Genomic DNA, 23,909 nt, shown 5'->3' with positions numbered 1-23,909 from the left:
CCCGGCCCCGGGAATAAAGTCGGGAGAAGGAGCGGAGAAATGTGACCGAGCCGGGGCAGTTGGCGGCGGGAGGAAGCGGATAGGGAAGAGAGGAAAGAAAGGAGAGGGGGGAGAAGGAGCAAAGCCATCTCCGTCCAGGAGGCGGCCGCGCCGCTCGGGAGGGACCCGCGGGGCGGGCGCTTTGTCTGCAGGGGCTGCCGAAACCGCCGCGTAGTGCCGGTGCAACCCCCGCCCCGTGCCGGGGGAAGGAGGGTCCCGGGAGGCCGGGGCTGCTGCCGCGGGCTGCAGCGGCCGGTACCGCCCGGTGCTGCCCGGCACCGCCCGGCTCTGCCCGGAGCTGGAGGCGCGGCCGCGGGCCGGGGGGATCCGCGCGGCTCCTGCCCTCGCTGCCCCGCACGCTCCGGGATCGCGGCGGGTTGGAGCCGGGAGCAGAACTATCAAGGTTTCCAAGTGAAATTCCGGAGGAAATTTAGAGAGCATCCGGATCCGGAGAAAGAGAGAAAGAGGAAGGGAGAAATAAATCAAAACGTGGAGAGGAGCCCAGGCGGTTGGAGAAAGGACGGGCGAGAAAGAAGCTGACACCCGGCAGAGATGGGGTGAGACTGGCACTTTCTTATTGTTTCATTGCTTTTATTATTCATTGCTGCTATGCTGTTTTTAAGGTAATGGCAAAAAGAACTGAAGGGCTGAAATTGCATTCTTCCCCCCCCCCCCCCCCCCCCCATTGCAAGCTTTAAAGTTTAGACTTGCCGTGTGTTTTATGGGTTTGAAAGGAGGTAATTGCAAATCTCTGCAAGCTCTTTAAATAAACTCGCATGTAAGGGAGTTCCCGAGTGATCTGTATGTTGTATGAGATCCAAAATGAGAGACTGAGGGGAGGACTGCAGTCGAGTTGTGTTCCCAAACTTTTCCAGAAGTTAGAAATCAGGGATTTAGTTTGGCGGTTGTGACTTTGGCATTCAGTAAAATGGATCCTGTTTGCATTTCTAAATGGATAAATAGCTCTTGAAAATCCCTGATGATGTAGTTCGTGATCCCTCTCAGATTTTCCAGGAGTGCAATAATGCTGCATGGCTGTGCTGTGGCTTTTGGCATAGCAACAGCAGCTTAGCCTGGCATTTAATTTATGTCCTAGTTGTGCGTCTCAGCCGTGTAACTTTAAGGACTTGACGTGTTGTGAGTTTCCCCAGCAGTCAAGTCGTGGTAGCTGTTTGAAGGCACAGTGGAGCTGGAGGAAGCCTGTCTGACTCCCTCTGAGCGTGTGGGTTTGACAATGCCAGAGAAATAAAGAACATTCTTAGGGGCTTGTTTGCCTTCTGCTCATTTTCCTCCTGAACTGCCTACATGAAATGATGGCACAGTCAAATACAGATTCAAGAGGCAGGAGAGGTGAAGAATCAAAAGTGACACAAGTGTGATTCTGGCAGAGATCCTTTGAAGCTGGCAGAGTATGTGCTGAGCCAGGTGAAATCAGAAAGTTGAGGGTGGTGAGGCACTGGAATGGGTTGCCCAGGGAGGTTGTGAATGCTCCATCCCTGGTGGTGTTCAAGGCCAGGTTGGATGAGGCCTTGGGTGCCATGGTTTAGTGTGGGGTGTCCCTGCCCATGGCAGGGGGGTTGGAACTGGATGATCTTAAGGCCCTTTCCAACCCGAACTATTCTATGATTCTATTCCCTGTAACTTTTCCTCTGATCCATAAAGTTACTGTAAAACTTGTGGAGCTGCCAGGAAGGGTTTAACAAGCAGATTCCTTGGACCAGCACTTTGTCAGAGGCAGTGGTGGAATCCTTCCTGGACCTATTGCAGGGACACCAGCAGCTCCCATGGAAGTGCTGGGATAGTGCCCCCGTCTCAGCCTGCTTCCACTTCACTGGGTAATTGTAGTGGTGTAATAGCAAAATTGGTGTTGAGCCAGAGATGACGTTTTCACCCAAAATTCCTTATTTCCACTTAACTCCTGAGATGAAAGTGTCTTTTTGCTTGTCCATTGCTCACATGGGGATGTTGAGTAGCTTTCAGCAGCATTTAGGTTACTCTGGGTACAAAAGAGATTAAAAGCATATCACCTTTTACAGCACATCCTGGCAGCTGATTTTAGTTAACTTAGTTCTAAAGCAGAGATTCTGGTTTCATTCCTCTGTTAGATTTCTTTGTAACATCATGTTCTAGTTCTCTTGGATAAATTCTCTGTGGACTCCTGTGTATCTGCTGTATTAACGTGGGATTAGCTCTTCCTCTCAGTTGTAAATAACATGCAATCCTGAGGGAGGTGAATTTAAGTCCTAGCTGCGGCTTCAACTGCCACTTACATATCCCTGACTGCTGATGTCAAATAGAAATACAGGTGGAGGCAACTTAATGCCTTCTGATTTGGGCAGTACAGAGTTTGCCCGCCTGTCACATACAGCAGGCAAATGCAGGCACACACTCTGACCTCTGCTGAGCAGGCAATTTGAACTGGCCTTGTCAAAGAGGCTGCTGCTGCTTCTGGAGCTCTGGCAAGGGCAGGCTGGAAATAGCAGCAGATCTTGGGGCCTTTCTAGTGAATCCGAGCAGGCGGCTGTGCCTGAAGTACTGCGAGCGCTGCAGCTTCGGTTGAAGAGGCACCATGTGTTGGAGGCATGGAGCATTTTGAAACGTGCTTCTCTCTCCACTCCTCTGCTTCTAATTATCACTGGACATATTTTCTGGAGTGTGTAAAGAATGACTTAGCTGCAGGCGGGCTCTGCTGGTGCTGAACTGCTGTGCAGGCTTCCAGCAAGGGGCTGTGTTTCACAGGAGCGAGCTGCTGGAGCAGGAGTGATGATTGTCCCAGAGAGGTGAGTGGCCAGGTTGTGCTGTAGCCACCCAGCAGCACAGCTTTCAGATGCTCTCTACATGGAGACTGGTTTCCAAAAGCAAAACATCTCTCTCGGCTGTGTTGTGTCTTTAAACACCCTCCATCCCCTGTCTCTGTGCCTGACCTTGCGTGCTTGTGGCTGTTCCCCACGCTGCTCCAACAGGAGCATGTTCAGCCAGGGTTCCTCTGCTGCCCTTTATCTGCAGGCAGGCTGTGTGAGGCAGCTGCTTTTCATTCCTGTGCTAAGCCCTGCTGGGAGCTGGGGGGTGGCGGAAGGGAAAGCAGCCCCATGGCAGCCCCCAGTGCTGCACCTTCCCTTTGTGGCTGGGAGTTGGTCTGGCCTCCTTCTATCCCATCTGGACACTAGCAGCAACTGTGCATTTTCGCCAAGGTCACATTATGCAGCACAGAATGAAAGCAAAGCTGCAGCTAAGAGGGTTTGAAAACCTGCCTGGTGGTTAGAACAAAGGGCTGGGAATCACTCCTCCCAAACTTGGTTCCCAAAGCAGTTTTGCAGTTCAGTGTCCTGAGGCTAATGCCCAAATCCTGGGTAAGCAGTATCAAAGCACGCTCCCTGCACCCACTGGCAGTGAAGTACTAGAGTGCATTGGCTGTGGAGGGAGTTACACCCAGTCCCTGGCTCACAGGAAGGGTGAGACTTTGGGGAGAAATGCAAAGGGGAAGAGATGAGGTTTGACTCTCATTAACCCACGCTTCTTCCCCAAACATCAAGTGACAGTGTGAAATGCTCTGGAACATACCTAAGCATGGTGCTTAGGGACATGGCTTAGTGGTGGGCTTGGTAGTGTTAGGTTTGCAGCTGGACTTACTATCTTCAGGGTCTTTTCCAGCCTAACTGATTCTGTGATGCTGTGACATACAGTCAGCAGCTGTTCAAGCTGCTGGGAAGATAAAAGGAAACAAAGACAGCAGTGGAGGAGGAGAGCTCGGTTCTGAGACCCCCTCCGTGCTCCACTTCTGCCTTTCGCAACTCGGGGCCCTGTCTGTCTGCAACACACACACATACACCACACATACACCACACGCACGCACACACGCACACACACGCACACATACATCACACACACCCCCATACACATAACACACGCACGCACACACGCACACACACATACATCACACACACCCCCATACACATCACACACGCACACACACACACACGCATACGCATGCACACACACACATACACACACGCATACACACAGGCACACATGCGCACACACATCACACATACATCACACACACCCCCATACACATCACACACACGCGCACACACATCACACATACATCACACACACCCCCATACACACGCACACACACACACACACACGCACACACACACACACGCACACACACACACGCACACACACACACACATACACACACGCACACACACACACATACACACACGCGCACACACACACACATACACACACGCACACACACACACATACACACACGCGCGCACACACACACACATACACACACGCACACACACACACATACACACACGCGCACACACACACACATACACACACGCACACACACACACACATACACACACACACACATACACACACGCACACACACACACACATACACACACGCGCACACACACACACATACACACACGCACACACACACATACACACACGCATACACACAGGCACACATGCGCACACACATCACACATACATCACACACACCCCCATACACATCACACACACGCGCACACACATCACACATACATCACACACACCCCCATACACACGCACACACACACACACACACGCACACACACACACACGCACACACACACACGCACACACACACACATACACACACGCGCGCACACACACACACATACACACACGCACACACACACACATACACACACGCGCACACACACACACATACACACACGCACACACACACACATACACACACGCGCACACACACACACATACACACACGCACACACACACACACATACACACACGCACACACACACACACATACACACACGCGCACACACACACACATACACACACGCACACACACACACATACACACACGCACACACACGCACACACACACACACATACACACACGCACACACATACACACACGCGCACACACACACACATACACACACGCGCACACACACACACATACACACACGCGCACACACACACACATACACACACGCGCACACACACACACATACACACACACACCACACATACACACACGCGCACACACACACACATACACACACGCGCACACACACACATACACACACACCCCACACATACACCCCATTCCCGGCCACCCCCTCCCTCACACCCCTGGCCCGTGCTGCTCTGCAGGGCTCACAGTGCTCTGCCTGGTGGTGGGGCAGAGGAGAGCCCTGCCACACCAGCACAGCCTCCCTGCTGACTCAGCATGGCCACGGGCTGCCAGCACAGCACTCCGTGCTCACATGCTCTGTGAGCACCCACGCTGGAAACCAGCCCTTGCACAGGGAAAGGACTTCAGGGCAGATTGCAGGGAGAATTGAGAAATTCCCAGCACAGCAGCTGGGAGATCCTGAGCTCCTGCTGGGGCTGGCAATGGCCTTTAGCAGAAGACTCTTTGCGGGGCTCGCTCGTTGTGGCTGCACATTGAGCCCAGGCACAGGGCAAAAATACATTCCTCAGTCTGTGCAGGTCCTGCTGTCAGCGGGAGCATCACACCCCAAAGCCCTTCCCTGCCCGGGTGGCTCAGAACTGTTCTGCCCGTGAGCCCCAGAACCAAATGATTCTGCTGCTTTGATTCTGGTCTGATTTCTTGCAGGGCCTTTTGGGCTTGGTTTGTAGATGAAGGGGGACCAGGCAGTGCCTGTGTGCAGAGCACAGTGTTTGGAGTGACTGTCCTCTCTGCATCCGAGTGCAGAGAGGCTCCTTTCTCTGACAAGTAAATGAATATCTCTGCAACGAGACGCTGCAGGGTGTGAGGAGGCGCAGGCTGGGGAGCAGCACGTGGGCTTCCCAGGGATGCCATTGCCTGAACCCCATTTGGGAGCACAGAGGCACATGCAGACCGAGCTCAGCCTCCCCAGCACATTCCAGCTGCTGCCTGAAGTGGCTCAAAGACTTTATTCTAAACCTCAGACCTATTCACTGTTTGTGTCCCTGGGGTGCCTTGAACTCGGGCTCAGCCACCAAATCTCTCTCTTACAACTCTACACTTGTGTCTAGGTTTGAATCCTGCTCTTTTGTCACACACTGTGCTTAGGAACTGAAAACAGGACAGCAACATTAACATCAGTTTGGGGAATGGTCACTGTAAAAGCTTCCCTCTCCACAGCAAATGGGTTTCCTCTCCCTGGTCATGCAGCAAAGGGTTGGGGCAGGTGAGCAGGATGCGGTAAGGAATTCAGGTAATGAAAGGGGCATCTCGCAGGCAGGCAGGATCCTGAGAACAAAAGAAATATGAGGATGTCAGTGGGAAAAATCTTCCGCATTGCACAGCAAATCTTAAGAACAAGGACAAAGCAAGTGTGCAGCCAGGAGGAGCCCGCTCCCCACACCCTGTGTAGAAGCCATCGCTGGGGGCAAACAGTAAACCCCTGGTTTCTTCCCCTCCCTGTTGCGGAGCTCTGGCAGCAGGGCTGGGGTTTAGCAGTTCCCCGTAGGTTTAAGAGCCTGCTGGAGAGAGAGTGAACCTGGAACTGTGAAACAGGATTTTCCCAAAGAGATGCTGTTTGCATTGGAGATACCTTGGCAAAGGAAGAGTGGTAGAACACAGTTTCTCTGAGGAGTAAAGACCCCAAGGGGCAGCTCATGTTGGGGTGGGTCAAGGAGTGAGCCTGCAGTGAAACACACTGGAGCTGCCATGGTGCTAGTTCAGACAGAGAGAAATGCTTTGCTGACAGCACTTTCAAAGACTCACTGTCCCTTCCTCTGCCCTGCGCTGTTCCTTACAGCAGGATACATTCCTTTGTAGGACTGTGGCAGCAGGCTGGAGGGTGCAGTGGGAGCACCATTCCCAGCTCTGCCTTTGCCTCCTGCAGCTTCAGCCAAAAACCCCTTCACCTTTTCACTTCTGTTCTGCTATTAGACTTGTTTGCAGGCTTGAGAGTATGTTTCTGGTGAGGATTAAAGGGGGACTGTCTGAAATCCTCCTGTTAAAGAGGGATTGAAGGGGGTTTGCTCAGTGTGTTGATGTATGTGTGTGTGCAGGACGGGCTCTGCGGCACGGCGGGCGAGCTGCTGTGCCTATACCTGTGCATATACCTGTGTATATACTGATCCAGACAATCCAGGTGTGTGATGGGACAATGCTGGTGCTGTCTCCTAAGCCGGAGATGTGCAGGCCCTCTCTGGGTGGTGGCTGCTCTCTGTTCCTGCTGCATTCTTCCCATTGCGTGAGCAGCAGTGGGTTCATTTAGAAGATCCCACTTAGGAAGAGGTCCATGTGCCTGTAAAGAGGAGGGCAGAGCCCACATCCCCACAGGGCACTCGAGGACAGTCCATGCCTCCGGTGACATATGTGTTCAGATTACACAGCACAGAGGGGGCAGTGCTGGGTTGGGTCTTCTCCAGACCCTGGCACTTTTATGCCTGCTGTTCGCCTGCCAGGTAAAATGTGCTGCTGGTGCAGGGCTGAATTGATGCCATCTGTAGCTCCTTGGCACAGGGCATTGCTTGCAGGGTGTGCTTCTCCTTCAGGATCTTGGCAGGGTCTCGGTGTGTCCTAACCTAACAGGATCCCTCCTCCAGCCTTGGTGAACTCAGTCCCTTTGGACTGCTCAATTCCTTGCTGCTCCCCTGAGACCATCCATTAAGAGGACAAACAATGATTTGCTTTCCTGGCAAAGGGGAAATAAGCAGCTATTTATTAAGAAATCCATTTGGATGCTGTAGAGAGGGAAATAATACAAGAACCAAGATGGAACAGACCAGCGTGCAGTTTTACACGCTGTCTTAATGACCACTGAGCAGAGACTTCAGAGAGAGCAAATGGGAAGCGACTGGTCCATACCCTGTATTCATGTGTCCTCCCCAGGCACACTGTGACCTTCTTCCAGCTTCTCTGTCAGGAGAAGCAGCAAGAGGAGACATCTGGGCCTTTACTCAGGCAGCATCCTGGAGCCAGGTGCTTCGCTGCCTTGAAGAACGCATTGGACTGGTTAGATCATCTCTGCTTTTCAGTTTTAGCTGCTTGGTTCTGCTGGTAGCTGGCAGCCTGCACAGGGACATTCACTGGGGACAGGTCATTTTTAAGCCATCAGCAGGCCATGGGATATTGAATGTTGCCTTTCCCCCTTGGGCTGGAGCAGATGCTGGCAGCGATGGGACCTGGATCCTTTCCAGTTGCCAGCAGGCACTTGCTGAACACGTCTGTCTCTCAGCCAGATCTTTGTCCTTTCAGTTATTTGCTTTGGTTTTTCTCAATTCTCTGCCAAGGGCAGCCCTGGGGGATGTGAGTGGCTTTATTTACACATGCCCTTTTCACTACGATGTCGGTATGGTCGTGGGGACTCCCAGCTGGGAGCAGGACAAGAAGCGGCAGCATTCAGGGATGTGTGGTGTTTCCAGCATATACACTTACAACGCAGGGGGAAAGGGAGAGGGAACACAACAGTCTGAGCCCTGGGCACTGTCAGGGCTATTTTTATATGCTTTGTAGTGGTTTTGGGAACAAGAGGTCAGCAGCTTGGCCTGAACCAAGCTCAGCCGTGGCTCTGCCCATGCATCTTTGCCCTGGCTGGCAGTACCTGAGCTTTCCCTGCACGTCCAGCAGTGCCCTGTGGTCCTGCCTGTGTCCCTCCTTGCTGAGCCACTCCTGGGCTGTGGCAACCCCTGCTGCTGGAGGAGGCATTTTCCATTCAATAACCGCGAGTGCCCTCTCAAAGATGTGCCTCTGGATCTGCAGACTTTCTTGCTGTGCATTGCTGCCTGCTCTTTCTCTCTGGTTTTTGTTGTGCTCCAACACAACACAGGAGAGCTTTTGTTTTGCAGCTTTGCTTTAACCTTGTCAGACAAGTGAGTACTGAAAGGCAGGTTTCCAGGCTGGCCAGTGTCCTCCACAATGACATTCTTGTACTTGCTGGATACAGTTTGTGCCATTCGATGGATTTAAAACAAAGACCTTTTCCCCCCCTGCACAAGCACTGCAAAAGGAACATCAACGCCTCTGTGGTGGTCCCAGGCAGAGCAGGAAGCTCTCCTGAGCATCACCTGCAGAGCTTCAGCCACTGCTTCCTAGAAAGCCCTGTCCCGGGGCCAGGCTGGTGCGTGGCTGCGGTAGCTGCGAGGAGGCTGCGTAAAGCAGTCACCGTTAGGAGGGCCAGGCAGGCTGGCAGCAGCGCTTCCAGCTGCAGTGAGGAGAGGGGAAACAGGAGCAACCATTTCAGGAGGCTCTGCGCGTTCTCCTTCCCTCGGAGGGAGGCGGCTGCGGGATTCCCTCCCTGGCACAGGCAGGTGAAGCTGCTGCTAAGCCCTGGCTCTGGGAGCGCCGGTTTGCTCTCTGTTGGGAGCACAGCACATCTGGTGGAGCTGGCGGCAGGCCCGTGGGAGGCTTGTGTGTTTGTAAGGGGAAGGGATGGACCTGGCACAGCCAGCGGGAAGCGGTGTTGCTCCAGGGAACACCGTAAGGGACAAACAGAGGTGTGAGGAGTGTCGTGGCACAGTGATGATGTGAAGGCACAAGAAGCAGAGCACCCTTCCCATCAGCACCATCACAGGGGCATCCCGCGGCGTTCCTGAGACTGGGAAAAGAACATGCGTGCCCAGGGGCTGTGTGCTGGCAGCAGAGCAGCCAAGTCGGCTTCATGGGAGCAGAAAAGGCATAAGCTAACCCGGTGAAGGCTTTTCTCCTCTCTGACAGGGCTTCCAGTGGCAGTTTGCTTTCCACTCCTGGTGCTCAGAAGGAAAGGAACACTGGCTTTTGTGATGGATGGCCTCCTGAGCCTCTCCTGGCTTGCAGTCATCGGTGGGAAGGCAGTGGGGGTTTCCAGGTATTGAGGTACTCCCAGCTGACCTGCTTGGAGGCAGACCTGCCAAAGAGGCTGGAGATCTGGGCTCTCTGTCCCTTCTTACAGGCATCTTTCATCGTGCACGTTCTCTTACACTTCTTTTTGAGATATCCCCTCTCAGCTGACATGGGAGAGAGCAGGGTGGGGACCATTTACTGCAGAGCCTCATTTACAAAGCAAATGATGGCACTGCTCTCGCATGTCATGGGGAGACAGCACAGGGCAGCCACAGGGGTTCCTCTGTGCTGCAGCCTGGGATCATGCCCGGCTCTATGGAGAGAGAGTCTGTGGCTGCAGACCCCATCCCTGCGGGCAGAGGAGGCTGATGTCGGGGGTGTCAGAGCTCAGGGTGCATGGAGGGGGCTGTGTGGGACATCACTTGGTCTGGAAACAGCTGCCGTCAGCAGGAGGCTTTCCACTGGCGCTGGGTGCAGGCTGAGCACAGGAATAGCTCCGTGCGGGCGAGGGCTGATCTCTGAGGAGGGGTTTCCATCCTGCAGCCGCATCACGTGCGCATGACTGGAAAGACGAGAGCCTTCCAGGCTCCTCTGTGGCCCTCTCCCAACAGCCAGCGCCTGCTGCCAAGGGGATTTACTCCAGTTACACAGTGCACCCGCTTATCCCCCAGGACAGGGAAGAAAACTTGTTCAGCAATGAGAAATCAGTGCAAACTACAAGCTTGGGCCAAAGGGAGCCCCTGAATGCTGCCTGGTTGAATGCCCTGTGCTCTGTGTGGGGAATAACAGCTGAAAGGAATCCCTGTGGAGGCAAAACCAAGAGGGAGCCTCACTCCAGCTAGGAGACCTGAGGAGGAAGCTGCCGGAGGAGACACGTCCTGACTCCATTGGCCTCTAGTCTTACCCTTCCTAACAAATGTCACCAACTAGGTAATGTCCTTCCTCTGTTCTTTCCAACACTAGCCGGGATTTGGGGGTTACGGTGCAGAAGCATTAGTTTTTCCCTGCTCTGTAGCTGCTGTGTCTCAAAGGGTAAGTTGTGATCCATGTGCAAGTTCATGTCTGTCACTGGAGCCTGGAAAACATGAATCTCATCCCCAAACCAGACTGTGGCTGAGTAAAACCAAGCAGGGAAGCTGCGAAGAGAGGCTGGCATAGACCCTGCTGGAGTCACCGGAGATCTGAGTCAGGGCTGTAACCTGGGAACCAAGGCGTGAAACTGGGAGCCAGCAGGGAGGATTTGGTTTCCTTCCTAAGCTTTGGGATGTGTTCAGTGAGCACCAGGTACATTTGTCTGTGGATTGATAGGGAAGGCTGCTCATGGCAGCTGTGAGGACTTGGAACGGGCAGGAAATACAAGTGTGTGGATGTGGGGAGCTTGCACAGAGCAGGGTTGTGCCTGTGCCCTGTGTGCAGCTGCCATGGGGGGGTGTTCCCGGTCACATCGCATTTCACTGGGTTTGGGTAATGGCCAGTGCCTTGGGTTTAACCAGAGCCAAGCACAGACCCCAGTGCACCTGATTTTATGTCATGGGAACATTCCTTCCTGCTCCTGAAACGCTCGAGTTACATCCTGATGCCTCAGGCTCAACTCCTTAGTTCAGCTCAGATCTTACTGCTTACAGAGCCCAGGCAGTGCGTGGTTCAGAGCTTTCCTGCAGCAGCTGCACGTTGTGTGGTGAAGTGTTTCCTTTCATTCATTGTGAAGTGACTTGCTTTGAGCCCTGCAGTGTGACCTCTTGCTGCAGGATGCGCTTCCCAAGCATGAGTCAAGGGAGGAAGAGCTGTGCTGAGAGGAAAGCGCTGCTTGTGCTCACATCCTAGACACACATCCTCCGTCCCTCCGTCCCTCCGTCCCTCCGTCCCTCCATCCCTCCGTCCCTCCGTCCCTCCATCCCTCCGTCCCTCCATCCCTCCGTCCCTCCGTCCCTCCATCCGTCCCTCCGTCCCTCCATCCGTCCATCCCTCCATCCCTCCGTCCCTCCGTCCCTCCATCCGTCCATCCCTCCGTCCCTCCATCCATCCATCCCTCCATCCGTCCATCCCTCCATCCGTCCATCCCTCCGTCCCTCCGTCCCTCCGTCCGTCCATCCCTCCGTCCCTCCGTCCGTCCATCCCTCCGTCCATCCATCCATCCCTCCATCCCTCCATCCCTCCGTCCCTCCGTCCCTCCGTCCCTCCATCCGTCCATCCCTCCATCCGTCCATCCCTCCGTCCCTCCGTCCCTCCATCCCTCCATCCGTCCCTCCATCCGTCCATCCCTCCATCCGTCCATCCCTCCATCCGTCCATCCCTCCATCCCTCCATCCGTCCGTCCCTCCGTCCCTCCGTCCCTCCATCCCTCCGTCCCTCCGTCCCTCCATCCCTCCATCCCTCCATCCCTCCATTTCCCTCGAACACCAGCTTGGAGATACGAAGTACAAATAATACAGCATCCAGAGAATCCTGTACCTGGTGCAGTTGCCATGAACTGCCCGCTAAGGTGCTGAGGGATGGTGCAAGAAAGCTTCAAGATGAGCTAAAGAGACTGTAACCCCTAAGCGTTAGCATGACTCTGCCACACTGGGTGTGTTGTGAAGGGCTGTCAGGTACACTGCAAACACAGAATCATGGAATCATAGAACAGTTAGGGTTGGAAAGGACCTTAAGATCAGTTCCAACCCCCCTGCCATGGGCAAGGACACCTCCCACTAAACCGTGCCACCCAAGGCTCTGTCCAACCTGGCTGTGATGTCCTATTTGTGCTCCTGCTTCCAAGTTTCTTGCCTATCCTTGGGTGAACATGCATATATGATCTACTAACCTGAGGGCATAACCTGTTATTGCTGGAATAACCAGGTTTTTGGCCTTTGGAAATGGCTGAAGACTGCAGAGGAGGACAGAGAATCTCTAGAGGAAGGTAAAAACCTGTACCTATAGTTAAACACCCTTGGTAGCTTCGTTATTGTGCCAAGGGTATCTTCATAGCCCAAGGTCACTCGTGTGCACTGAAAGCTGCTGTCATTGTGCTACCTGGATGGTGGTCAAATGGGGGCATAAACAGCCATGGGCTTTTACTTTGCAGGGGCATCAATCAGCAGTCCCCCAGCTTCTAAACTGGGCTTTGGGAGGGTGCCCAGGATGTGGAGAGCTCAGAGAAGCCCAGAGATCTTGGAAAAGCAACTCCCAGGAATGCTGGAGAACTTGGGTCATGACTCTCCTGACAAGGAGAGACACCAGATGATCCCAGCCCAGCCTGGGGGTATCTGCTGCTCCCTGCACAGAGGCTCAGTGAAGGGCTGCTGGGGGAGAGATGCTGTGTCCTTGGGGGCTGCCCTGCCTGGCACCCAGTGCCTCAGAGAAGGCAGGCAGCAGAAGTGCTGCTGGTGGTGCCTCATTCAGCGCCAGTGCCAGGAGGTCGATGCTCTTTCCCTGTTGCTCAGCTCCCTGTGCCCTGACAGCCCTGTTTCTCTTGCAGGGAGCAGCCAATCTTCAGCACCAGGGCCCACGTCTTCCAGATTGACCCTGCCACCAAACGGAACTGGATCCCGGCCAGCAAACACGCTCTCACCGTCTCCTACTTCTTCGATGCCACTCGCAACGTGTACCGGATCATCAGCGTGGGGGGCACCAAGGTGGGGGCAGCACTGCACAGCGTCGCAGCTGGCTCTTCTCCAGCCTGCTCTGGTGATGTTGTGGTGCTGAGTTGGTCAGTTCTCAGTGTAGGCCCTTGAGGATCTCCATTGCAGGGCATGGAAGGTTAAACACTGCTGCCATGCTCAAGTGTATTTAGTGTTAGACACTGGAATCTGTGCTGATGGGTCGGGTGTTGTCTCTCCCAGCTCCAGTCTCTTCTCAGCCCTGGCATGTGCAAAGTACAAGCTTTTCCTGAGACCCATTTAGATCCTGTGCTAAACCCAACCCCTTTAAAAACAAGGAAATGGCAGACAGAGGCTGAGGGCATCTCAGGAGCCGTCTGCGCAGTCACTGCCACAGAACATGAGTAATTCTCCATAAACTCGTCTTGATAGGCATTTTCCTGACTTCCTCCTGCAGACCTGCAATGGCAGAGTCTCAGCAATCTGCCCAGACAGCTTATTTTGGTGCTGCCCTAACCAGCAGAGTGTTCCCTAACAGCCAGTCCTGGCTGCTGTGGAAGCCTTTTGTTTTACTTGCCATGCAAATGGAGAGCATCAGTTGTTGAGTCCCCAGGGACACCCTGTCTCTTACCTTCCTTTCCAGCAATGGAGGAAGCTGATGGCACTGAGACTTGTTTTTCCTTTCTCTAGATGAGATGGCTGAGGTTTGTCCATGTCACGTAGCCAGACTAGAAAGACTTTTGGTCACCAAAAGCCCGAACTATTGTCTTATAGAGTAAAAGCCAGAGCTTTCTCCCTGTCGTTCCTAGAGCACACAGGGATGACAGTGATCAGTCTCACCCCACCACCTCAGCGCAGCAGGCTGGACTTTTCTCTGACTCTCGTTGTTGCTTCTCTCTCCAGGCAATCATCAACAGCACCATCACCCCCAACATGACCTTCACGAAGACATCCCAGAAATTTGGGCAGTGGGCAGACAGCCGAGCCAACACCGTGTACGGGTTGGGCTTTGCTTCCGAGCAGCATCTCTCCCAGGTAATGCTGCAGGTGCTGCAGGAACCTGATGCCAGCAGGGGAATGCCCCTGAAACCCTGACGGGGAGATAAGCCTCTGGAGAGCAGACTTTAGGAACCTGATGTAATGCTGTTCCTAGCATCTTTACATCTCCCGTCAGCTTTTAGCACAGTGGGAAGAGCTTTAAAGTAAAATTTGCACAGTGGTTTTGAACATCACCAACCAAATTAGGACTTGAGGCTCCATTTCTGTCACTGCTGTTTAACTAAGCCCACTGAGTGCCAGAACCATGGCCAGGAAAGGGCTGTTCACTGAATTGTATTGTTAGTTGAAGAGAAGTGTAAAAGCATGTTGGATGGAGCTGCAAAGGGAGGAGGACCCAAGCCTCGGTTCTGGTGAGTTCCACGTGTTGGCAGAGCACTGGAGTGACTCTTCTGCTCCCCTCTAGTTTGCAGAGAAGTTCCAGGAAGTGAAGGAAGCAGCTCGTTTGGCGAGGGAGAAATCCCAGGATAAAACAGAGCTGACCAACCCTGCCCTGAACATCACATCTCACCAGGTAATGCTGGGTGATGGCAGCCGGGGGAAACGGCCACTGTGCTCCTCTCCTCTAGTAACTTCTGCCTTCCACCCCTTTCTGAGAGCCTCCTTGCCATGCACTGAGGGTGGAGCTTCACGCTTTGATGGCATCTATGGCCCTGAGGTCACTGCTGGAGCTCATGAAGCACAGTAACAAAGGAGTGCTTAAATGGAGCTCCTGGGCAGGTTCACCCCCCTCCCTCTTTGGTAGTTAAACTGTGGAAGCCATTTGATATCTATTGAAGCCATGCTGGGGTGGGGGGGGTCCTGCTGTGCTGGCTGGGAGTCCTTACTTTGGTGGCTCTTGTTGTGGTTATCTTTGCTTTGGAGCTGCTGGCTCTGCCTGGGCTCAGGGTGACAGCCACAGGCAAGTGGCATGCGGGAGTGCATGTTGCCTGCTTGAAGATCATAGAAAGGAAGACGTGTGGCAGGGGGTTCTCCTCCAAGTGTCTCTGACAGGAGAGGGGGCTGCCCATGGGGGTGCATGGAAAGACAAAGGGATTTCTTGGAGCTGGTGACTGAGGAGTGCTGGCCAGACTTCTCTTTCTGTTTCCACTGTGGAGCAGAAGCTGTGCTGTGAGAGCAGGAATCACACTCCTCTTGGGAGCTCTCCCCTAAGGTAGCACTGCTGTCTGACAGCCGCTCATTCCAGTTTCTTTTCCCCAGGAGACCAAGCCAGAAAGCTTAAGCCCATCACAGATGGTTTTCACATGCATTGCACTTGCACTTATTACCTTTCTCCCTCTGTAGCTAAACCAGCTCCAGCAGCAGTGGGATGGAGGGAGAGGATAGGCTGTGGAGAGCTCCACATCCTGCTTTTTCCCATGGTGAAGCAGTGCGGCGCTGATGGTGAACTTGCCCTCCCAAATAGTTCCCTCCAGAGGTGATTCTGCATTTCCCAGCACTGCTGGCAGTAGGAGAGGAGCTGTAGGCTGGAGGACATTGTGTTCTCTGGGTTGAATACAGATGGAGCGGCAGCAGAGGAGGAGGAGGGAGTGTGAACAGTACCTTGGCCTGCAGGGAAGGGAGGGGGAAGTGGAGGTGGTGGCTCTGCAGAGACTGGAAATGTCATGTGGGGGGCAAAAATGGGGAAAATATGCCCAGATTTTGGCTCCTGTAACTCAAAGCCCCATCCTAATGGGTGGTAAATGGCAAAGGGAGTAGAGTAGAGCATGCGTGGCACAATCAGTTAGGTAAAGGACTCTGCTCAGAGTCCTGATGCAGATCCCTGGCCGGCTGCAGTGTCATCTCCCAGCTCCCCTGGCCAGGAGGTGGAGGCTGGGAGCAGAGATACTCCCTCTGAAACAGTTTACACCAGCAGAGCTCATCAGGTGCCACAACAGGACGCGTTCATCTCCCCTGCGCTGCAATGGCAGCTTGCAGCAGAAGGGCTGAGGAGGTCAGAAGGTGAAGGTGACCTTCACCTCACTCTTCCCATTCGGCCTCTCATGTCTCAGTGGCCAGCATGCTGAGCCAGTGGCACATGCAGTGTCCCCTGCCATGGGAGCATGCAGATCTTGTCCTGCAATTCCTGCTTCCTCCAGCCTGTACATAAATCAGCCCCTCACCCCTTCTCCAGCTGTCCCACTGCTTCCCAGTCTGTGCATTAGCAGAGCTTCAAATCTGACTTTCATCCTTGAATAATTGATTGTGTTTCTGTTTGCAAGTGAGCAGAGAGCAGATCTGTCTCCTGAAATTAAATCAGGGCTTCCTCCTTTTCTGCATCTGCGCTAGTTTACTCAGGCTTTAGATTTCCAGAGCTGGGCAAATCCCAGGATAGAAGCTCTCTTATGTCCTCTAGTAGCTTTTAGGCCAATCCCCATCCCATTTAGCGTCCGCAGCACAGAGTATGTCACTGTGGATAATGTAAGCAACAAAACAGTGTGCAGCACCTCCAGTTGGACTCCCAGGGGTGAGAAAAAGAAACTTCTGCCCCTTCCCTGCCTCAGTTTCCCCACCTTGTGTAAAGGTGAGGCAGGGCTGTGTTCTGCAGGTCTCACATCTCAGTCCCTCTCTGGAAGGCCTCATGAAGCTGGTGTTTAATACATCATGGCCATGTCTGGCTCTATTTATAGGTGTCAGCCGACCCCAAAGCAGGTGCCTGTCCCTCCCACAGGCATTTGAGGGCTGCCTATGAACTCCAGCAGCAGCCTGGGCTCACAGCTCCCTGCTTAGGAGCCCAGAGACTCGTTGCTCAGAGAGTCTCTTTATAGCTCAGTTTGCCCTGTCAGTGCCAAGCTGCTTCCCTGCTGTGAGAGGAGATGATGTAGGAAGGGTCTTCTGGAGGGGCTGGAGGCTTCTGCATGTTCATCTCTGCTCTGCTGTTGGTTGGTTGTCTCTCCTAGCTCTGATGTATGCAGGAATCTGGAGCCATAGACAAGGAGATACTTTGGTGCAGAGACTGTGAGTTTCTTCTCCCACACCTCTGGAAAATGGGTGCCACAGTCACCTGAGCAATAGCAGAGTTTCCTTCCCTTGAGCCTGAGGCACACATTCCCAATGGCACCTCAAGGTCCAGAAGCTGGGCTTGACTGAACCCAGGTCTGGCAGCTCTGTGTTTGGTTTGAGTCTTTCCACTGCTCTGAGAACCAGCAAGAAAATCCTCTTAAGAATTCAGCAAAGCCCCAGGACAGGCACTTGGGCAGCTCCAGTGTGTGCAGGGCCACGGGGCTGGGCTCCAGCCGGTGACACCCTGGCATTGCCAAGGGGAAGCTGAGGGCCAGAGAATTCAGTCCCTCAGGTTGGGAGGAGGAAGAGCTGGTGCCTGCAGGCTGTGAGCCCTCCTGCTCAGCGCGTCTGTGCACTGGGATCCCTGCCCCGGCGTGGCGTGGGCCCAGGGAAAGGGAGGACGCGGCAGCAGGGCAGCTGCTGGGGGAGCAGAGCACTGACCTCCCTATGCAAGAGAGTGCCCACGTTGCTGTGCTGTTGCTGTGCCCACTGGTGCTGCTGAGCCATACCTGAGGATCTTTGCCACCCCTTGTCATGTAGACAAGCACAGCACTACCTGAGAGTTAGGACTGAAAGGCAGTGCTCCTCACAGGAGTGCAGGGGCTAAGAACTAGCCCTGTGAACCTGGGCTGGGAGTGAGTTTGCAGCGACCTTGTGGGTCTCACTGCTGTGTGGTAACCGCTCTTCTTCATCCCCAGGTACTTCCCAGCCCCATCATCAGCTCCAATGGGCCAGGAGAAGATAAATTATTCCGAAGCCAAAGTGCCGACGTGGAGGTAACAACGGAGAAGGAGCGGCTGAAGAAGATGCTCTCTGAAGGGTGAGGCTGCCGCAAGTGCTCTCTGCTCCTCACTCCTGAACTGTCTGGTCTGGCAGGATTTGGTGCATGTCCCTGTCATCCCCAATGCTTTTGAGCCAATGCTGCTACTTCAGGTAGCTGGGTAATGCCCCGTGTCCGCTGCTGCTCTAACCCTCCACTGTACCGATTTCCCCTCTTCTCCAGTAGGAAGTTGTTCCAGGTGGAGGTGAAATCCGCTGTTCAGGCAGCGTGGGAAGAATGCTTTGTGCCCGCAGCAGGGCTGAGTTGATGCCAGTTAGATCAGGTCCGTAGTCTGTGATACCAGAAGATGCTCACACTTTTCCAGCTGGCCCGGGGCTACACTTGTGTTAATTCCCCTGATGATACCAGCAAAGTCTCCGCTGCTTCCGCTCTTTGTCTCTTCAAAGACTCTGGCTGGATTCGGCCCTGTGGCTCCCCTTTAGCTCCCAGCTGAACACTTAGAGTATTTTTAAATCAAAAGCAAGTGTTCTTTGCTACCTTCTCCTGAGCCGGCGCTGGGAGGGCTTTAGTCAAAGCAAACTCAGATGTGACAAGGCTTTAAAACCCAGACTCACAGTCCCACATTATGAAGCTCCTTTATAAGAGCTGTACCACCCCCCCCTTAATCTCACAGTGTGGATTCTGCAGTTTCCAGCCAGCACACAGGGCCTCAAATACAAACATTATCCAGTGGTAAAGAGATGCAGATTCAGGGCGGGAAGAAGCATTTACATTTGGGAAGTGGCATGAAAACTGAATAGAAAACTGGAGGAGCCGGGAGCTGCCCTGCGCTTCCAGAAGCTTTGTTTCAGTGCATGTGAGCACGGGGGGAAGAACCCTTCATGCTGAGACTCGCCTATGCTCTCCTAAACCCTTGCCCTGTTCTCTCACACAGTTCTGTGAGTGAGGTCCAGTGGGAGGCCGAGTTCTTCAGCCTCCAGGACAACAACAACAAGCTCGTGGCTGCTCTGCACGAAGCCAACGCCAACGTGGACCAGTGGAAGAAGCAGTTGGCTGCTTACCAGGAGGAGACGGAAACGCTGCGGCAGCGGGTGAGCACCAGAGGGGCTTTGCAGAGCAGGTCAGAGGAAGCCCCGTCCCAGAGCCAGATGGTGCCCTTGACCCCATTCTCTTTTCAGTTTCCATGGGTGTCAGCAGGAGATGGGATGGAAATCCAGGATGCTGCATGAGCCTGGCAGGGAAAACATGTCAAGGAATAAGGCCACGTAACTAGGGAGTTCTCACAAGAGCTCCTGTTTTCTGCAGAGCAGGTTGGGATAGTGCTGGGTCCCCATGGTTAGAAGGAGGAAACCAGGGCACAAACTCAAAGCAAACCAGCTTTCCTTCCCATTTCCAGGGGGTGGCTCCCAGCTGCCAGCAATACTGAGAGAGGTCCATGCCCCCCTTAGCTGGGCATCAGTACAATCTTCTGGCTTTTGACAGGAAGGATGAAGGTTCCTCTGTCTGCTATAATTAGCTCACATCCAAGCTGCAACCTCATGAAACTCGGGTTGTGCACTACAAACAAGCCCTTGTTCGCTTGGAATAATAGGATCTTTTGACCTACATAATGTCAGAGAGGTCCCAGATCAACTGAGGAGGCCTGTGTGCATCCGGGCAGAGGAGTGACAGTCACATGGCTGGGTTTGTTGGGAAAAACTGTGGAGAACTTGGGAAACGCTTTTAGAACAGTTGGGCTTTGGGAGCTGTTTCCACTCGACGGCTGTTGTGTGGCCAGTCCCCAGGAAACAGCCATCCCTCCGGGTTCACTGTGCCCACCGGTGCTTCTCAGTCTTGGAGTCCCACGGTCGAAGAGCTGCACACAGCAACCGTTCTGCTCTGCGGCAGGGGCCTGCCTGAGGTGTAGCAGAGCCCTTGGTTGTGTGTGTGTGCCTTTTAAACATGAATCATCCCAGCTGCTGGGCTGAATTTTTCAGGAATGGGGCAAATCCTTCCTCCAGCTTTGCCAGGGTTGAGCTGCGGCCTTGCCCTTGGCAAGCTCTGCCCAGGGATGTAAATGGTGTAGCCATCACTTTGGGCTGTAGGCTCATATGCTCGATGTCAGCCGGCTGAACGTCGCTGGAAGTGCAAAGCTGCAGCAGAAAGCGGGGTCTCTAGGCTGGGCTTCGCCACAGAGGGTTTCTGAGTGTGATCTGGGCAGAGCAGAAGAGAAGTTTTTCCAGTGCAGGGTGGGAGCTGCTTCCCTGTTGTAACCTGGTTGGGTTTGCAAGGAAGCCAAACCCTGGCAGAGTGACTGAGGGTGAGGAGGTGTCAGGACATTCCTGTATCTCTGAGCATGCTTCCCCTGTGCTTGCCTCCATGTAGGTAGCAGAACTGGAGTCACAAGGCACTCAGGATTCCTCCAGTGAGAACAACAAGGAAGAGCTGAGCCAAACCCTGGAGGAGCTGGAGCTACTGATCAAGGCTAAAGATGAGGTGATGCCCCACAAAGCAGAGCAAAGCCTCAAGCTGGGAGTCACCAGCACCCTGTTTGTCATTACAGCTTGAATGAGAGGGGAGGGAGGGAAGGGACTTGGCTGGGGTAAGTGCTGGGAGCTGGCCCCACTGGGACTGGCGTGGATCTGACAGCTCTTCCTTGTGGTTTAGGAGATCCAGATGCTAAAGAGCCAGAAGTGTGGCCGATGGGAAACAGAGGGCGAGCGTGAGGAAACACTGCAGAAGCTGCAGGTAGGGATGGCAGATCTGGGACACCTCTGCACTCGTGGCAGTGATCCGTCCCCATTTCTCTGCTGAGCCAAAGAGTGAATGCTGTAGAGCTGCTGTGCCTATGGTCTGCCTCTGGATGCTGCGACTGGGTCCTTGCCAGTGTCTCTGCCTTCTGCCACCCTCTGTGCCCCTCAGAGATACGACATGGGGCACACTGAGCAGGCAATACCAAGCCCAGCCTTCACCTACTCTCCTTTCAGCTCTTGCAGTAGCCCCTGACATGGGACTGGAGCAGAATCTGTGACGCTCTGTGACCCTCCATCCCTCTGAAGTCCTGCTTAGCTTGCTGGATGGCCAGAGATGGCTGGGGAGCAGGGCTCTGGCTCAGTCTGGCTGGCAGGAGGGATGCAAGCTGCTCTGCACCTCAGGGCAAGGACACAGATGGAAGCCCGATCTGTTGCGTGCTCTCTGGGGGCACTGCCTGCCTGTGTTCACCTCTGACCAAGGGGATCAGCTGCGGGGCCCAGCCCCTTACACAGGCACTGGTTTCCATGGCAGAATAGTGTCTCCAGACATCCAATGCCATCAGCCCTGGAGATGACAGGCGTGTGAGATCTGCTTTGCAAACTGTGGGCACACGCCTGGGTTTGGGGAACACGTGCCCACATGTATGTGTCTGCCACGTGCTGTGGCCCAGGACAGGAGATCCCTTGGTGAAAGAACTGGTGGGACCCCAGGCTTCTGGGTGTGGGAAGCCTGGTGCTGGGGCGGCAGCAGGGCTGCTTGGTGCAGATAAGGGTGGTGGTGTGTGAGCGGCGTGTATCAGCACCAGCGCAGCCCCCTCACTGCACTCGTGTCCCCGGGCAGGAGCTGGAGACCCGCAATGCAGAGCTGGAGCAGCGCCTTCACCTGGCTGAGCAGACCCTGGCAGAGACCCTGGCCGAGAGGGAGAAGATCCAGAACGAGGTCACCAAGGTGGCAGAGATCATGGATGTGAAGATATTTGAGCTCAGTGAGGTCCGGCAGGGACTGGCCAAGCTGGTAGAGAGCAATTGAGCAGCAGCTCCCTCAGAGGAGGGGAGCCTGAGCTGGGACAGCCACAGAACATCGAGCTCTGTTGGGGCAGGACAAGCCAACGTGCCAGCAGCTGCCTGGACACTGTGGAGACCAGCCACAGCCACGGACTGCCCACGGAACACCCAGGCAGAGGGCAGAGAGCGCCTGAGCTCCTGAATCGTCCTCAGGGAGCATCGACAAGTCCCAGCCAGACCTCTCTGGACCCTGCCATGGCTGTGGCATGGTCCAGAGGCAGTGGCTGTCCCCGCGCTGCCCTCCCAGCCGCCTCCTGCCGCACTGTGCCTGCCACAGTTGTGAGGTTCCTGGGGGAAGGGGCTGAGCAGCCAGGGGCAGGTTTTCAGCAGTTTGGTTTTTAGGAAACCACTTGGCCTTTTGCAAACAAGCTGCCTGGTTCCCCCCCGCGCGGGGAGGAGCGCCTGGAGCACACCAAGAGCAAGAGCTGCTCCTTTTCCTCTCCCCCAGCCCTAACTACATCAGGTCTTTTCAGCAGGACCCAGTAACACCTCCAGAGGTAGCAGTGTCCCCACTGCAGAGGAGTGTGTCTGACCATGCGTCCTCCTCCACTGTGTTCGGCCGCATCCTCCAGAGGGGAAGGAGCTGCAGGGTTTAAAGCTCTCTGTAGTTCACCCCAGTGGGATTTAATGACTTGTTAAAACGTTCAGCTGAGAAGAGCAGAGGCTTGGTTGGGAAAGGGGCATTTGAGAAATGGGACATGCCTGAGGGATGGCCAACAAACTGCTCCGTTGGCATCAATCCCGGCCTCTGAGGGCTGCACTCCATTGAAATTAAATGGAGCAAGTCACAGTTGCTCTTGGCTTCTATTTTTTTCCTTCTTTTTCATTGGGGAACAGTCCCCAGGGTCAGCCCCAGTGCTCCCTGTGAAGGGGCTGGGTCCCTGCCCCATGTCAGCCCCAGTGCTCCCTGTGAAGGGGCTGGGTCCCTGCCCCATGTCAGCCCCAGTGCTCCCTGTGAAGGGGCTGGGTCCCTGCCCCATGTCAGCCCCAGTGCTCCCTGTGAAGGGGCTGGGTCCCTGCCCCATGTCAGCCCCAGTGCTCCCTGTGAAGGGTCCGGGTGCCAGTTTGCCACACTTGGCCACACGGAAGGAGACCAGGAGGTGTTTGGAGCATTCTGGGACCAGTGCCCTGAGGGGCCCCGTGGGCAGTGTGTGAGTTACCACGGATGTTGTCTGATCATAGGGAATTGAGCAGGAAAGAGTTGTGCCCCCCATGGCACCTGCTGTGCCCCCCCAGTTCCCCAGGAGCACGTTAGCCCTGTGCTGAACGATGAAGGAGCAGCAACCTCCCAGAGTGCTGATGGATTTGGGTTCTGTTGTTGGGGTTTTTGCCCTCTTTGCTGCTATAAGTTAGGCCAAGGCAGAGTAATCCTGGGAATGGCTGCAGGAACACTGGGACTGGCCAGCGCTGCCTCTCCCCTGTAACCCCCATGGAACCTCAGCAGAGCTCGGGGCCTGCTGCTCCCTTCACTCACCTGTGAGCAGGAGAGGAACCCAGAGCTCCCCCGCACTGCCTGCAAGTCAGGGCAGGGTTTGGGTCCGGCACCTTGGGAATCCCCTGCCGTGGAGAGCTGCTGGTGACTGCGCTGGATTGCGTCCAGCAAAGCCCTTCCCTTTCCCAGGGGTGATGAGGAAACGGTGAGGTTCCAGACCTGCACAGCCAGGGAAAGGCTTTTCTGCTCTGGGATTGGGCTTTTTTCGTTGGCTTCCCCTTGATTTGGATGATTTTTGTTTGCATGAGGTGTTCGCAACTGGAGCTCCCGTAGCGATGCTCGGTTCAGGGTATTTCAGAAGGGAAGGAAGTAACTGGGTGGCAAAAGACTCCAGGGGCTTGTTTCCTCCCCATGCCAGTGTTCATCTGCTGTTCCTACGGGAGCAGCC

At 54.5% G+C, this 23,909-nt stretch overlaps 1 protein-coding gene across 2 annotated transcripts; it reads left to right on the top strand.

The window, feature by feature from the left end:
- The first annotated feature begins 113 nt into the window (after positions 1 to 113).
- HOMER3 (homer scaffold protein 3) lies at positions 114 to 23,494 on the top strand. Of its 2 annotated transcripts, XM_080634316.1 has the most exons (10): positions 114 to 596; positions 12,674 to 12,734; positions 13,293 to 13,449; positions 14,317 to 14,448; positions 14,876 to 14,983; positions 18,150 to 18,271; positions 19,167 to 19,323; positions 20,597 to 20,707; positions 20,879 to 20,959; positions 21,806 to 23,494. In XM_080634316.1, the coding sequence occupies exons 2-10, from the start codon at positions 12,691 to 12,693 to the stop codon at positions 21,992 to 21,994; spliced, it is 1,101 nt and encodes a 366-aa protein (XP_080490442.1). In that variant the 5' UTR covers positions 114 to 596; positions 12,674 to 12,690; the 3' UTR covers positions 21,995 to 23,494. The 2 variants fall into 2 exon arrangements, with proteins under 2 accessions (XP_080490442.1, XP_080490443.1); XM_080634317.1 differs by lacking the exon at positions 12,674 to 12,734 and having other exon boundaries at positions 115 to 596; positions 21,806 to 23,492.
- The last annotated feature ends 415 nt before the right edge of the window (positions 23,495 to 23,909 follow it).

The sequence above is a fragment of the Psittacula echo genome, assembly GCF_963264785.1.
Source record: "Psittacula echo genome assembly, chromosome: 24".
Lineage (NCBI taxonomy): Eukaryota > Metazoa > Chordata > Aves > Psittaciformes > Psittacidae > Psittacula > Psittacula echo.
Note: the sequence above shows the minus strand (reverse complement) of the source record. Positions and strands in the feature narration are given on the sequence as shown.

Excerpts from the sequence above, each read along its gene's own strand:
- HOMER3 (XM_080634316.1), top strand. The coding sequence starts at position 12,691 with ATGGCTGAAGACTGCAGAGGAGGACAGAGAATCTCTAGAGGAAG. Across the intron at positions 13,450-14,316 it reads TCAGCGTGGGGGGCACCAAG|GCAATCATCAACAGCACCAT; the intron begins GTGGGGGCAGCA and ends TTCTCTCTCCAG. Across the intron at positions 14,984-18,149 it reads TGAACATCACATCTCACCAG|GTACTTCCCAGCCCCATCAT; the intron begins GTAATGCTGGGT and ends CTTCATCCCCAG.